The following is a 15,300-nucleotide window of genomic DNA, read 5'->3' on the forward strand; positions in this document are numbered from 1 at the left end:
CGCATTTCGAGTCAAGTCATTTACAACACGACACTGAGATAAAAGACAAACTACTTGAAAATTTGTGTTCCATGTTACCGTTACTCATTATCGTAACGGACAACAATGGATACATTAACTGCAACACAGGAAAGACGCTTTTGCAGCCGCCTGACCTGCAACTTAACCCTTTGACCCTTAAGAGTGACTGGGATCTAATTTCTCCTTACAATATCACCCCTAAATCAAACATTTAGGTCATGAGAAAAAGGAAAATGATCGCAAACTAAAGAACCTCGTGATTATCAAACAAATTCTCCGTGTCAGTACCATAGGATAAGAATAAGGAGCAGTAGGGAGTATTTACATATTGACGCGAGGCTATAGGGGTTAAAACATGATTGGCATATCTTTTTAGCATGCCATTTACTCCTAGGATATGTCTAATTTCCACTTACATCCATTCCTGTAGCTGCGGTTTTCCCAGCTAAATGCTCATGTTAACTAAAATTAGCGCTTCGTTTGTCTGCTAAGCTTTGTTTTTCGATATTTTTTATTTTAAAAGTTGTCGATGACGACTGAATACAACAGAGCAGCTCAAGAATCAATAAACCTGCCGTCTGATGATTCAGGAAAGGTGGACCAAGGAAAGCACCGAAGAAAACAAACCATAGAGAGAAGGAGAGTTATAGAAAGCGGAAACGAAACGAGAGTGACACAAAACGATCAAATTGAAATGAGAAGAGAAGAAGAAGAGAGACAAGACAAAAATGAACAGGTGGAGGAAGGTACTCAAGTAAAGTTGAACAAACTTGAATGATTTTTTTTCGATAAATTTCATCTTTTTTTTTTTCAGTCTTCAAAGTTTTTCTGTAAGGAAAGCGTTACATTTAGTAGGAAATAGAAACGTAGAAAGTCAAAGGACTGGAAGGTGGAATAAAAAGTACAGCAAATTAAGATAGATTTCTTGGAAAATGTGGGCTCGAATTTTTTTAGCCTAATTCCTTAGGTTACTGTAGTTGCCATTAAAGAACTTAAATGTTAAGTGTGGAGTCTATAACTTGTGAAAATTAGAAACGTAATAAATAAACTGGTCAACTTACCTTCTTTAGGGAAAGGTTGAGATCAATTCTGGTTTTGTTTTCTTGTTCTTTTGTTTGTTTGCTGCGAGTCGGGCTTTGAGATTCCCTAAGCTTATTGTTTAAGTTTGACCAAAAAGTGACGACATTAAAAAATGGGACAATTTTCCCCTAAGTATCGAGAAAAATTTGTGATTACACTGGTTTTCCTTCACACCCTGTGATTGGTCTGGAAAACTCGCGCCACCTTTCCGAAAGATCAGGTGGGGGAAGAGGGCGGAAGGGTTGGCTCTTTCTAATTTGATATCTCATTGGCTGCTTGTAGTACTTTCTTTCGCTCTGATTAGCCGTTTTTATTACTTTCACTCTGGGGTGGGGGGGGGGGGTGCCTCAGGCACCAACCATCCCCACCCATCCTTAGTCTCCCTGCGCCTTTCATCTTTGTCGGAGATGATTGCAAGACAACGATCCCTGTTGTCTAACAACATGCTTGTTAGGCAACAGGGATTACTAAAAGTGTGGCGAGGATTTACCCTTTTCCTAAATTCTTGAATTAGGGACATGCATCGAAATGCTCCTAAATCGGAACGTTATTAAATCAAACAACAATTTTTATGCAGGAAACTCATTTTAGAGCCAAATATTTAATGTTCCATGGAATGTATGTGCACTTGATCCATGCAGTATGTACTCCTCTTGTTCCACATAATCTTAAAATTTACTTTCCATTGATGGCGAGTTCCCCGCACCTCAGTAAATAGAGCATTATACCGCGAAAGCGGTCCCAGTCGGGATGCAGATCCTGTTCCGGGGAACTTGCCGTTTTATATCTAATTTCTTTTTTTTTTAATTTTTCTTTTTGGAAGGTTCTTTTCTTTTTCGAGTGTGTGAAAATCAAAAATAACATGAAGAGTCCTTGTATACCCGTCATTTTACTTCATTACATCAACGAAGGTTTTCTTCCATTTAATGACAAGTTTACCCTTTTCCTACACTCTTGAATCAGGGACATCCATCGAAGTGCTCCTAAATCGGGACGTTATTAAATCAATCAACAATTTTTTTTGCAGGAAACTCATTTTAGAGTCCAACCACTCAGCGTTCCACGGAATGTTTGTACGCTTGATTTATGCAGTATGTACTCCTCTTGTCCCATATAGTGGGTAGAGCATTGTACCGCGAAAGCGGTCCCAGTCAGGATGGAGATCCTGTTCCGGGGAACTTGCCGTTTTTTGTTGGATTTTTTTTCTATATATTTTTCTTTTGAAAGGTTCTTTTCTTTTCCGAGTTTGTACGAAAATCAAAGATAATATGAAGAATCCTTGTATACCCGTCATTTTACCTGATTACATTAGCAAAGGTTTTCTTCCGCTTACTGACAAACTTACCCTTTTCCTATACTCTGAAATTAGGGACTGTCATCGGAATGCTGCTAAATCGGAACGTTGTTAAATCAAACAACCTTTTTTTGTGGGAAACTTATCTTAGGGCCCAAACTCTCGGCGTTCCATGGAATCAAGTTGTGCAAATGATCTATGCAGTATGTGCTCCTCTTGTTCTATATAGTCATAAAATTTACATTCCATTCATGGCAAGTTCCCCGCAGCTCAGTGGGTAGAGCATTGTACCGTGAAAGCAGTCCCAGTCAGGATGGAGATCCTGTTCCGGGGAACTTGCCGTTTTTTTTAATTATTATTTATTTTTTTTTTTTTTTTTAACATTCTTTTTGGAAGATTCTTTTCTTTTCCGAGTTGATACGTAAATAAAAAATAATGGAAAGTGTCTCCGTATACCCTTATTTTTCACTTCATTACATTAGCGAAGGTTTTCTTCCACTTACTGGCAAGTTTACCATTTTCCTACTCTCTTGAATTAGGGACATGCATCGGAATGCTGCTAATTCGGAACGTTATTAAATCAAACAACATTTTTTTGTAGGGAAATCGTTTTATAGTCCAACCACTCAGCGTTCCATTGAATGTTTGTGCACTTGATCCATGCAGTATGTTCTCCTCTTTCTCTATATATAGTCTTAAAATTTACTTTTTATTCATGGCAAGTTCCCCGCAGCTCAGTGGGTAGAGCATTGTACCGCGAAAGCGGTCCCAGTCAGGATGGAGATCCTGTTCCGGGGAACTTGCCGTTTTTTGGTTTTTATTTTTATAGTTTTTTTTTAACGTTCTTTTTGGAAGGTTCTTTTCTTTTCCGAGTTTGTACGAAAATTAAAAATAATATAAAGTGTCTCCGTATACCCGTCTTTTTCACTTCGTTACATTAGCGAAGGTTTTCTTCCACTTACTGGCAAGTTTACCCTTTTTCTACACTCTTGAATTAGGGACATGCATCGGAATGCTCCTAAATCGGAACGTTATTAAATCAAACAACATTTTTTTTTTTAATGAAACTCATCTTAGGGCCCAAATACTCAGCGTTCCATGGAATATTTGTGCACGTGATCCATGCAATATGTGCTCCTCTTGTTCCATATAGTCTTAAAATTTACCCTCCACTTATGGCAAGTTCCCCGCAGCTCAGTGGGTAGAGCATTGTACCGCGAAAGCGGTCCCAGTCAGGATGGAGATCCTGTTCCGGGGAACTTGCTTTTTTTGTTTTTTATTTTCATAGTTTTTTTTAATGTTATTTTTGGAAGGTTCTTTTCTTTTCCGAGTTTGTACGAAAATTAAAAACAATGTAAAGTGTCTGCGTATACCCGTCTTTTTACTTCATTACATTAGCGAAGGTTTTCTTCCACTTACTGGCAAGTTTACCCTTTTTCTACACTCTTGAACTAGGGACATGCATCGGAATGCTCCTAAATCGGAACGTTATTCAATCAAACAACATTTTTTTTTGAAGGAAACTCATCTTAGGGCCCAAATACTCAGTGTTCCATGGAATATTTGTGTACGTGATTCATGCAATATGAGCTCCTCTTGTTCCATATAGTCTTAAAATTTACCCTCCACTTATGGCAAGTTCCCCGCAGCTCAGTGGGTAGAGCATTGTACCGCGAAAGCGGTCCCAGTCAGGATGGAGATCCTGTTCCGGGGAACTTGCCGTTTTTTGTTTTTTTTTTATTTTTAAAGTTTTTTTAACGTACTTTTAGGAAGGTTCTTTTCTTTTCCGAGTTTGTATGAAAATCAAAAATAATGTAAAGTGTCTCCGTTTACTCCCGTCTTTTTACTTCATTACATTAGCGAAGGTTTTCTTCCACTTACTGACAAGTTTACCCTTTTCCTACTTTCCTAAATTAAGGACAGTAATCGGAATGCTACTAAATCGGAACGTCATTAAACAACACTTTTTTTGTAGGGAAATAGTTTTATAGTCCAACCACTCAGCGTTCCACGGAATGTTTGTGCACTTGATCCATGCAGTATGTTTTCCTCTCGTTCCATATAGTCTTAAGATTTTATTCATGGCAAGTTCCCCGCAGCTCAGTGGGTAGAGCATTGTACCGCGAAAGCGGTCCCACTCAGGATGGAGATCCTGTTCCGGGGAACTTGCCGTTTTTTGTTTTTGTTTTTGTTTTTTTTTTATAGTTTTTTTTTAATGTTCTTTTTGGAAGGTTCTTTTCTTTTCCGAGTTTGTACTAAAGTAAAAAAAAAATGCAATGTGTCTACCTATACCCTTCTTTTTCACTTCATTACATTAGCGAATGTTTTCTTCCACTTACTGGCAAGTTTACCCTTTTCCTGCACTCTTAAATAAAGGAAATGCATCGGAATGCTCCTAAATCGGAACGTTTTAAATCAAACTTTTTTTTAAAGGAAACTCATCTTAAGGCCCAAATACTCAGCGTTCCATGGAATATTTGTTTACGTGATCCATGCAGTATGTGCTCCTCTTGTTCCATATAGTCTTAAAATTTATTCTCTACTTATGGCAAGTTCCCCGCAGCTCAGTGGGTAGAGCATTGTACCGCGAAAGCGGTCCCAGTCGGGATGCAGATCCTGTTCCGGGGAACTTGCCGTTTTTTGTTTTTTTTTTTTTTATTTTTATAGTTTTTTTAACGTACTTTTAGGAAAGTTCTTTTCTTTTCCGAGTTTGTATGAAAATCAAAAATAGTATAAAGTGTCTCCTTAAACCCGTCTTTTCACTTCATTACATTAGCAAAGGTTTTCTTCCACTAACTGGCAAGTTTACCCTTTTCCTACTTTCCAAAATTAGGGACAGTAATTGGAATGAGACTAAATCGGAACGTTATTAAACAACATTTTTTTTTTGTAGGAAAATCGTTTTATAGCCCAACCACTCAGCGTTCCACGGAATGTTTGTGCACTTGATCCATGCAGTATGTTCTCCTCTTGTTCCATATAGTCTTAAAATTAACACGGAAAGTTCATTCACGGAAAGTTTCCCGCAGCTCAGTGGGTAGAGCATTGTACCGCGAAAGCGGTCCCAGTCAGGATGGAGATCCTGCTCCGGGAACTTGCCGTTTTTTGTTTTTGTTTTTGTTTTTTTGTTTTTTTTATAGTTTTTTTTTTATGTTCTTTTTGGAAGGTTCTTTTCTTTTCCGAGTTTGTACGAAAATCAAAAATAATGTAAAGTGTCTCCGTATACCCGTCTTTTTACTTCATTACATTAGCAAAGGTTTTCTTTCACTTACTGGCAAGTTTATCCTTTTCATACACTTCTAAATTAGGGACATGCATCGGAATGCTGCTAAATCGGAATTTTTATTAAACTAAACATTTTTTTTTTGTAGGAAAATCGTTTTATAGTCCAACCACTCAGCGTTCCACGGAATGTTTGTGCACGTGATCCATGCAATATGTTCTACTCTCGTTCTATATAGTCTTAAAATTTTATCTCTATTTATGGCAAGTTCCCCGCAGCTCAGTGGGTAGAGCATTGTACCACGCAAGCGGTCCCAGTCAGGATGGAGATCCTGTTCCGGGGAACTTGCTGTTTTTATTGGATTTTTTTCTCTATATGTTTTTCTTTTTGTACGGTTCTTTTCTTACCGAGTTTGTACGTAAATCAAAAATTAATATGAAGTGTCCTTTGTATACCCGTCTTTTTACTTCATTACATTAGCGTAGGTTCTCTTCCACTTACTGGCAAGTTTACCCTTTTCCTACACTCCTAAATTAGGGACAGTAATCGGAATGCTGCTAAATCGGAACGTTATTAAATTAAACATCGCCTTTTTTTGTAGGAAAATCGTTTTATAGTCCAACCACTCAGCGTTCCATGGAATGTTCGTGCACTTGATCCATGCAGTATGTACTCCTCTCGTTCCATATAGTCTTAAAATTTAATCACCAATCATGACAAGTTCCCCGCGGCTCAGTGGGTAGAGCGTCGTACCGCGAAAGCAGTCCCAGTCAGGATGGAGATCCTGTTCCGGGGAACTTGCCGTTTTTTGTTTTGTTTGTTTTTTTTTTTACCTTTTTTTCCATTTTTTACGATACTCAAAAGTAACGCGAAGTCTCCTTGTATACACCTCTATCATTTCAGAAAGAAAGCCAACACTGTAGCGCAATAAACCAACGAGATCCGTTTATGGTTTCTTACCTTTGATTGTTTTCTACCGCTTTTAGCGCTTTCATCCAAGGAATCTTGTTTCTTGCGCAGGACCAAAGCGTACAATCCAAAGCGTGCAAGATAGTGCCCGCTAGTGCCCGCTCAGGTTGCCAATCTTTGCAGTATCCGCATATTGCCCACGAGCACTGCAGGCGATTTAGCAAACACACTTAGTTAGTGCATTTTAAACAAGTGAAGCTTTATTTTTCAATTAAAAAGATAGATAACATGACAACTGATCAGTTTGATCAAGGAGGAACAAGAAGATTAAAATATTCGCACCAGAGCTTTAATTCCCCTGTTTCTTTATTGATTTCATTCTTAGTTTTTGCCAAATGACAACGAAACCAAAAAGGGTGCAGACAACGCATTATTGTTTCGTGTTTGACCCAAGGCTCCAAACTTCATTGCATATGCATAAGCTACATTGCGACTTCGCGGTGAAACAAACGATAACACTTCATTACAAGTATACTGGCTACGATTAAGAAGCACAATTCTTTCAATGATATTCACGTGGAATTGAAGAGATGCGAAGGACTAGCAGGGAGCGAAGAAGCTCGCAGATGACATCGAACGTGGACTGTTAACTTGTTCACGAAAAGAAGTTTCTTCCCTTGACGGCCTCTGCTTAATAGGCGCACCACGCAGTTTAAGTTCAAGGTGGGCGTCAAATTATTTCGTAGTTTGTTTTGACACACATGTATTGAGAGTTTCGGTGTTGTAAAAATTTACTGTATTCACTGTGAATATATCTAAAGACATCCGAAGAGAAAAATTTGAGAAAACTAAACAAAGCAGATTTTCTGGGCAGCCCCATACGTAATTATGCATAGAATTCTCTGAGAAAGAAAACAATGGCGAAAAAAAAGATTGCCTTGGAGACTACGGCTTTGTTGTGTGGAACTTTTCCCTCGACCACAAGATCCAAAATAGCTGTTAGAGTTGCATTCCTTTACACTCACTCAGGTGACGATGCGTGAACATGGGAAAAATAGGCCCGTTCTGCGTAGCAACTTACAGGGTTGGTAACACGTAACCAGATGTTGGCTTCACGAGCCCTTAAATGAAATCTATACGTTGATATTTCATTTACGACAGCTTAGCAGCAACCATATCGGCTTCCACCTCAGATTCTAGCAAAATTTGCAGGAACTTTTCAAACTGAAACGCTAATCTACCATTCCAGTAACCTTTAAAACTAATAGTTGAAATGAAAAAGTCTCTGAGGTTTCCTTTTTTGTGTCGGAGTAGCTCTCCCTCCCCTCCTGTCCCCTCCCCTTTCCGCCGCCTCCACCATTGGCTAATTACTGCAAATGCGCACTTTTAGAATAGAAAACAAGAGTAACGTATCAATTTTCCTTTCATAAAACATACTCGTACTAAACACGTCATTTGTTCAGTTTGTAAGGTCGCTTCTGGAATGCGCGCTTTTTAGAAGCCAGACATTTCATTTCATTTCATACGTGCCCCTACTGCAGGAATGTAAGGGTTTACAAGAGTAAACATTACATTCTTGTTTTACAAGAATGTAAGGGTTTACTGTGCCTCAAGTGGCTAAATTAAACTTGACATTAAGAAGACAATGGCGTGTGGAAATCATAAATACGAGTACAAATAAAAAGCGTCAAATTAGAAAAAGCAACAACATTATTCAAGTGTAAAAACGCCTCGGAGGTCAAGATCAAGTGGTTGAATTAGCATCATAATAAACTACAAAAGTTGCAGATGTCGTCAGGGCTTTCCAAAAAAATCGCTAAGTCAGCAAAATATTGCTTAATTTTTTACTGTGTAAAGAAAAGTCACTCCGTTTGCATATACAGCAATCTTGTATAAGTAGCAACGTGTAACAGAAAATGTAAATTCTGATAAACCTGTTTATGTGTTAATTCATAGGGACAAATGTGTCAACAATCCCTCGTGGTTCGTCAGTAAAAGGCCAAAAATGTGAGCATTTTTCCTCTCTTTTTTTACACTAAAATATAGAGAAAACATGCCATCTTTTAGTTTTAGTGTGAACTACGTTGAAAAAAGTATATATTGCCAGCGAAACAGGATCCAACCTGTTCTCATGAGCGTGATCACCATATTATCTTGAACTTTTTTTGTCACAGTACGTTCGTAAGACCATCACTAAACACCTAATGCATACCTCTAATGATGTCTTTGAGAGGAGCACGGCGGCTTTCCTTAAAAGTTTCCCAGTAAATTGTTTACTCGTAAACTGGATCCAGAAAACACTCTTGCTCTCTACTCAATTAAAGAGCAGATCTCAAGCATTCCGCAATCATGGTGTTACATCCAATTGATTGTCACAAGGTGAACAGGCCTTTACACTTAGGTCAATGACGAAGATGTATGTGCTTTGGATTCTGAGAGCATCGGGAGCTATCAGTTTTACAGAAAAAAGTTAGTCTGGACAGAAATGAGATTACTGGATTATTTTCCGACTCCTGTTTCGTGATAGTTACCACTCCTATGGCCGATTTACCGAAAGGGGCCGAGATCATAATCGTCCCTGATTTCCGTAAGAACCAGGTTCCATTTGCAGTCTTAACAGACGAAGGAGGCAAGAAGCCAACAGAACCATTCAGAATCCGACTAATTCCCTCTCTGACGACTCTAAAGCTCATTCAGGAAAGTCCTCCAGGCTATCATCGTCAGACTGGAGCACAGATAGTAGGTGATCCTGAGGCTGACGGGGTACTGTACAATGGTCGACGTAAGATTATACCACCATTACCATGCACACGAAGAGAGGCTAACCTGGTTGGAAGACTTCTCGGCATGACGCCCTTGATAGGAGATCGCGCAAAAAAGCAGGCTGTACGCCAAACAATAGGGTCAGTGAGTCTAATACATATTGCTGCACATGGCAATGCTGAAAGGGGAGAGAGTATTTTCTCTTCTAATATTCCCCCTAACTTCACTCCACAAGAACTACTTTCTTTTGGCGATGTTTGACATCTCAAGAATTCATGTTGTTGATTAGAGTCGAGGAAGTTATTGGAATCGCCCGAGCGTTCTTAGGATCCGGTGCCCGCTCAGTGTTAGTGACACGGTAGGCCCCGGAAGGCACAATCACAAAGCAGCCCATAACTTGTTTTTACGAACACATGTTCCGCGGTGAAAGTGCCAGTGAATCCTTACACAAGACCAGGATGTGGATAAGAAACAACGGCTTTGACTGAGGATGTGAGGATGGGCGATAACGTGGCCCTCAATTTTGGAAATTGGCCAAAGTCAAGTACAACCGAATAGTTGTAGGTTGTGACGGAGTGTACTGGACTAGAGCTCGAAACTGTCTATTGTTTCCCTCTAGGGATAGAACCCTAAATGCAAAAAAACAAGATTGATCAGTACAGCAAACACGTTATGTGTTTTCGTCTAAGACAGGACATTTGTAATGAACTGCACACCCAATTTGAGAAAGTTGAGGGAAGTTTACGTTCTTTGTACAAGATTATTTGTCAAACCAAGCAGACGTAGACTTTTTTTTCAGAAACTGTTCACTTAAGTGATTTTATCTGCAAAGATGCATTTTTAAAGGTGGAAAAAAATTTAACTTTTTCTGCTAACTTCTGACAGGAAATTTAGCTTTAAATACGCTACAAAAGACGCTCTGTGACAGTATATTGAAATTGGTATGAAATTCTTCATTCGCTTTTTTTCAAGACGGAAACTCAAATTATTTTTTATAAGACATGAAACCCTCCTTTTTCAGTGGGTTTAAAATTAAGATACTAACTAACTACGACGATACTAGTCAAGCGTCGAGCAGTTTATAAATTTGAAAGCACAATTGTAAGAGTCCTAAAAGGACGCACATAACAGTTTTAAAAGATGATTATCATACTTTTGATTTAAAAACATGTTTTTGCTAAGAATAAACAGTTTCTCTCAGTTTCTCCACATAGTGTTCTGAGTGTTCCATGCTACTGATAACAATACTCCCAGCCAAAAACTTTAATCCCAACCATTATGCACGATAAACGCTTACCAGAAGGACTCTTCTCCCCCTCCCACCCCTCCTCCCTCTTCTTTCACCCCCTCCCCCTGTCCCTTGAATACAGAGATAGAGCTTATTTTTTCTATTAATTTGGCTATGGGGTGACCAATAACTAATACCAGACGAGCCAAAGGAAGGCATACTCTGTAGAATTCTTTTATTCACATCTCGCTCAAGTGCGGAGCTCTCGGCCATCATCGCCAATTGTGTCTGTATCTTACACAATACTATAATACATTATTTGCATCTTAAATTAATGGAATACGACCACACGGTGTGCTCTCTAACAAAAAATAAATATCGTACTTAATTGTTAAGTAACTGGTTAATCTTACCCTTTCACAACAAGAGAACTGTTCTCTTGTCCATGGTTTATGTAATTATTTCTTTTTCAATCGTGATTGCATGAAATATTGATTGCTTTCAGAATTGATGCACAATTTTTTATAAATTGAAAACGATATTCTTCCGTGTGGAGTAATATTCACACCTTTAATCAATTCTATCTATAATTAAAGAATTAACATTCGAACAGACTGCCACAAATTTACATATTGCGTCTTCATGCACTATTCTTGCGTTTCAACCACTCTCTGTAAAGTTCCGATCGACATTTTTACAAAATTTAACCTTGCGGATAATCCTTTACAAACTCTTTATCAAGTTTACACATTTCATTTTGTTTTCCTTTTAGTTCAAATGTCAATTACAAAACTGAGACTTTTTCTTTGTACGCTCGGGATGGCGAAGACAATTGGATATTTCATGGAAAGCAATCTTCCACCAAGTGTTCAAGAAAATCACTCAACATGCAGAATGCAGTGTTGGCGTATCTTTCTTAACGAACAGAAAACTTATAAGTGCAATTTCAATGTATTACTAACATAAAATTAACTTTTATGGTTAGAAATATCCAAGAGATAACTGCTTATTTGGTTCTAGCGAGATTTACATCCATTTTTCGTCTATCAATTGCGAGACTCCTTGACAAAATGAAAGCTCAAAGCATTAACTACGTCGTCGAATTCCAATTTTTCTCTACAGTTTTTCAGATATTTAAATATTTTATAACGAGGTCAAAATAAACATTTTAAATTACCCTGTCGCGAATCTAGTAATCTCTAGATAATACTATGTCACCAGGTTTCCTTATACAACCCTTAAGTTTTAGAATCAAATAATTAGCAATGCATATTTATGAATCGTTTGCAAGCAAGGCAAACCTTGCGCGATTTTCCGTTGTCAGACTCTCCGCCTAAGCTTAGGTAACCAACAAATGGCCAGGACATGTCAGCGATTCCGGAATCTCTTTGGTTCAAATTTACCTCTTCTTGGAAAATATAGCTGGATGAAGATTCCATGACATGAATGCAAGAGTCACAGACCTTACGTTCGCAGATTTCACAAACACGCGACCACTTTCCAAATAAGGAGAATTTCCTGGACTGACAGCAAAAACACAGCCTCCCATGAGCTAAGTCTTTGTAGAGCTTTTCTTCGGGGTCCAGGGCACCCAAATCTAACGAAGCTAACGTCTTACGTACGTGCTTCACTTCCTTGAGGGTCATGTAGATCTTAGACGTAATGGCGAGGTTACGGAGGTTGTAGAGAGACGGTGGAAACACTGGTTCACATTCGGGGTCGCTCATTTCAAAGCTGGCGAAACTTCTGTTCTTGATGCAGTCCTCGTCATCGAGCGACAAAAAGCTAGAATCACTCGAGTTACTAACCCTCCTGGTCACGTTTCCAAAAATCTCTTCGGGTTTGCTTAGGAAGTTGTCTTCGTTGATATCTTCCTCATCAGCTATTGTGACTTGTGGTGTTTCCGATCGGCTGATGGTCGGTGATGGGTCTATCTCCACAGTAGACGAGGAATCCCAGCGATTGATCAACTCTGTCAGTTTGATTGTTGGTTTGAGGCATTTGCGTTTGGGTGGTGCTACATCCGTCTCGTTTAAGGGAACGCCAGTTTTCTCTTCAAAGTAGATTTCTCTCACGCTCTTTAGGGCTGGTCGAGGTGCGGGCCTCAACTTCGGCTTTGATCGGATCTCATTTAATAACTTATCAAAAGGGCTCGGACTTTTCTTCGGATATTGCTTCATCTTACGAAGGCTCACCTTCGATAACGGCGGTCTGGACCGAATGAACTCCAGAATGACATCGTGGGCGTCTTTTTTCACCATGGCATTGATGTCGACGTGGTTCAAAGTGTGGCGTTTGTTCCGAATGTCCTGAAGGAGAATCTCGTAAGGCGACAGCTCGTATGTGACGAGCGGTAATTTGGCTTGATCAACACGCCGTAAGCTCACCCCCTGTCGCAGCTCTTTCATGACTTGCAGCCATAACTGGGCCCACTCTGCCGCTTGTAAGCTTTGTAAGAAAGCCCAATTTGTCGGTCCTACTCCACGTCCCCATGTTTGAGCGACAAGAGCGCGTCCATTGCAGAGTTGGTGAAGAAATGCTGACAATTCCACTGCTTCGCTGACGAGCGCTCGACTCACTGCGCGGAAATGTTCACCTGGGTCGATAATGTCCTTAGGCAGGTGGTTAGCACAGCGATTCAAAACAGCATCCAGCGTGATATCACAGCTCATGATTTCTTGAACCTTTTCGGAGCAATCACTTTCATTTTTCGATATCAACCTTCCGCGAGGGCTCGGTAGATCAAAGCTCAAGTTGTCTGGAATCAAAACCCCTTCACCAATGTGATCACAGTTGGTCATGTCCACAATGAGTTTTTCGAGTTCTTCATCGAGTTCACGCTCTACAAACGCCTCCATACCGTAGTCTAGGCACTCATAAACAACGCTTCCCAAGTCGAAAAGGACAGCAGACTCTCGTTGAACCGTGTTCGATTCGTCTATCTTAGTGAAGAAAACACTACCGTCTTTGCGAATTTCAATCGTCGACAGTTGAATGTCGATTTTTTGCTGTCTCAATGCCCCAAAGCTCTCTTTCTGAATGGCGATCAGCTCCTTAGTGCTTTGATAACACACAGCCCAAGCTTGTTCTTCACTCAAAGGCGCTCGAAAGCACTTGAGAATATCGGAGAGAATCATTTCTTCTCTCTGAGATGACATTTCACCGAAACACCTTTCGAGATGGATAACGAAGGCAAAATTGTGAGGGTGAGAACTAGAAATTTTTCCGAGTTATGTGGGTGACTGCCGGTGTGGTTTCATTATGAATTCACACAGCGCTCACGGGCATTTGTTCTTCTTCTATCTTATTGGCTGTCGGAGAGAAGTGACATCAATAAATATTTCATAACTGGCGGGAATTAAATTTACTCCATTAACAGAAGCAGCATAAGATGTGTTTTCTGAAGTGCAAAAAACCGACAGAATTTTCCATGACCACCTTTCATTAATTGGCTGTTTGTTATTCGTTGTAAAAATTTGTTTTAGCACAGGTCATGTCTAAGAGAAGACGTTTTTCTCGGGCTTATTTTCATTCGACACCTCAGTGGCCGGAGATAACTTTCAGATTGTGAATACGTAATGCTGCGAATTTGTTTTCAAAGCATTTATCATCTTAAATGTTTATGACATTTCCCATCCAACTTGCATGTTGACTCCCCATCTTAAAGAAACTATCTCAGAGAGCTTTCACTCAATTTCCAAGTGTTATTTGCAAATAGTCTATGAGAAATTTCCTCTTATCAGTGCCATGTTACTATGAGTAAGCTTTATTTTTGGATTCCAGATAAACGATGATGGGGCGAAAAAATTACCTTTTAAATTGTGACGACGGAAAACAATCGGCCAAAAACTTAAAATAAAGGCTCTGTTATTTTTTGCCAAGATTTTATAATTTCTATGCAAATTCCTCGCCTACACAGCTTTTAGGTCTCCATGTTTTAGTCAGTTTATCCGGTCAATTAAGATTGCTTTCTCCTTTGGGGTGATTTGACTGCATTGAAATTCAAATCTGTCAGAAGAAAAGCGAAATGAATGATCATAATACGACGTCTAGGTGTTTCTGTTTATGAAAATACCTTTTCGCTCTGAAGAAAGATAAAGACGGTCAATTTTTTTCGTTTTCATCTACACGACTTTTTTTTGCAAAAAAAGTTGTGTGATAAAAAAAATTATACTTCTTATCGGTGAAGGTTTATCAGGATTTAAGCAAAAAAAATATATTCAATTGGTCAAAGATAATCAAGTGAGCTATGATCTCATGGCATTTGAAGGCAGTTAAATCTATATCCTGCTGACCTGAAAGGCGCTGACACGTCCGTCAAATTGTTTTAATGGAGGATCCGCAAATCCCGTCAGAACTTAATGATTGAATCACTTCTCTCGTCCTTGTTATCATTTTACTTTTTTTTCAGTAAAATTCAACTACACAACCCTTCCATAGGCGTCATTTTACTTTTTTCACATTTTTCCTGTCTTTTTCGGCGTGGGAATCGAGACGCGAGGTTATGTTCTCCCACACTGTGCTTGATCTCAAATGAAACCATCGTGAATGCTATCATGATAAAGCGAAAGAGAGAAATTGGAATCACTTTTGAAAAATTGACCAAAAGATACACAATTGTCATCAAGCATAACCGATATTGCACATCAGCTGCAAGTGACAGTACCAAAAATTTGCGAATTTTTTTTGGTCGTTCTCAAATTCCTCTCAAATTAAATTTTGTTAAAAATTTTGTAACGCTTTATTAAATTTTGGAATAAAAAATCTACCGACATTTGTTGA

The 15,300-nt window shown here is 39.1% G+C and overlaps 1 protein-coding gene across 1 annotated transcript; it reads right to left on the reverse strand.

Annotated features, from left to right (window-relative positions):
* Window positions 1-10,756: 10,756 nt before the first annotated feature.
* Window positions 10,757-13,760, reverse strand: LOC131798583 (protein spire homolog 1). The gene has a single exon (XM_059116247.2). The coding sequence runs from the start codon at window positions 13,674-13,676 to the stop codon at window positions 11,778-11,780; it is 1,899 nt and encodes a 632-aa protein (XP_058972230.1). The 5' UTR covers window positions 13,677-13,760; the 3' UTR covers window positions 10,757-11,777.
* Window positions 13,761-15,300: the final 1,540 nt, after the last annotated feature.

Source organism: Pocillopora verrucosa, chromosome 2 (genome assembly GCF_036669915.1).
Source record: "Pocillopora verrucosa isolate sample1 chromosome 2, ASM3666991v2, whole genome shotgun sequence".
NCBI lineage: Eukaryota > Metazoa > Cnidaria > Anthozoa > Scleractinia > Pocilloporidae > Pocillopora > Pocillopora verrucosa.

Coding starts and splice junctions, on each gene's coding strand:
- LOC131798583 (XM_059116247.2), bottom strand. CDS start 13,676: ATGTCATCTCAGAGAGAAGAAATGATTCTCTCCGATATTCTCAAGTGC.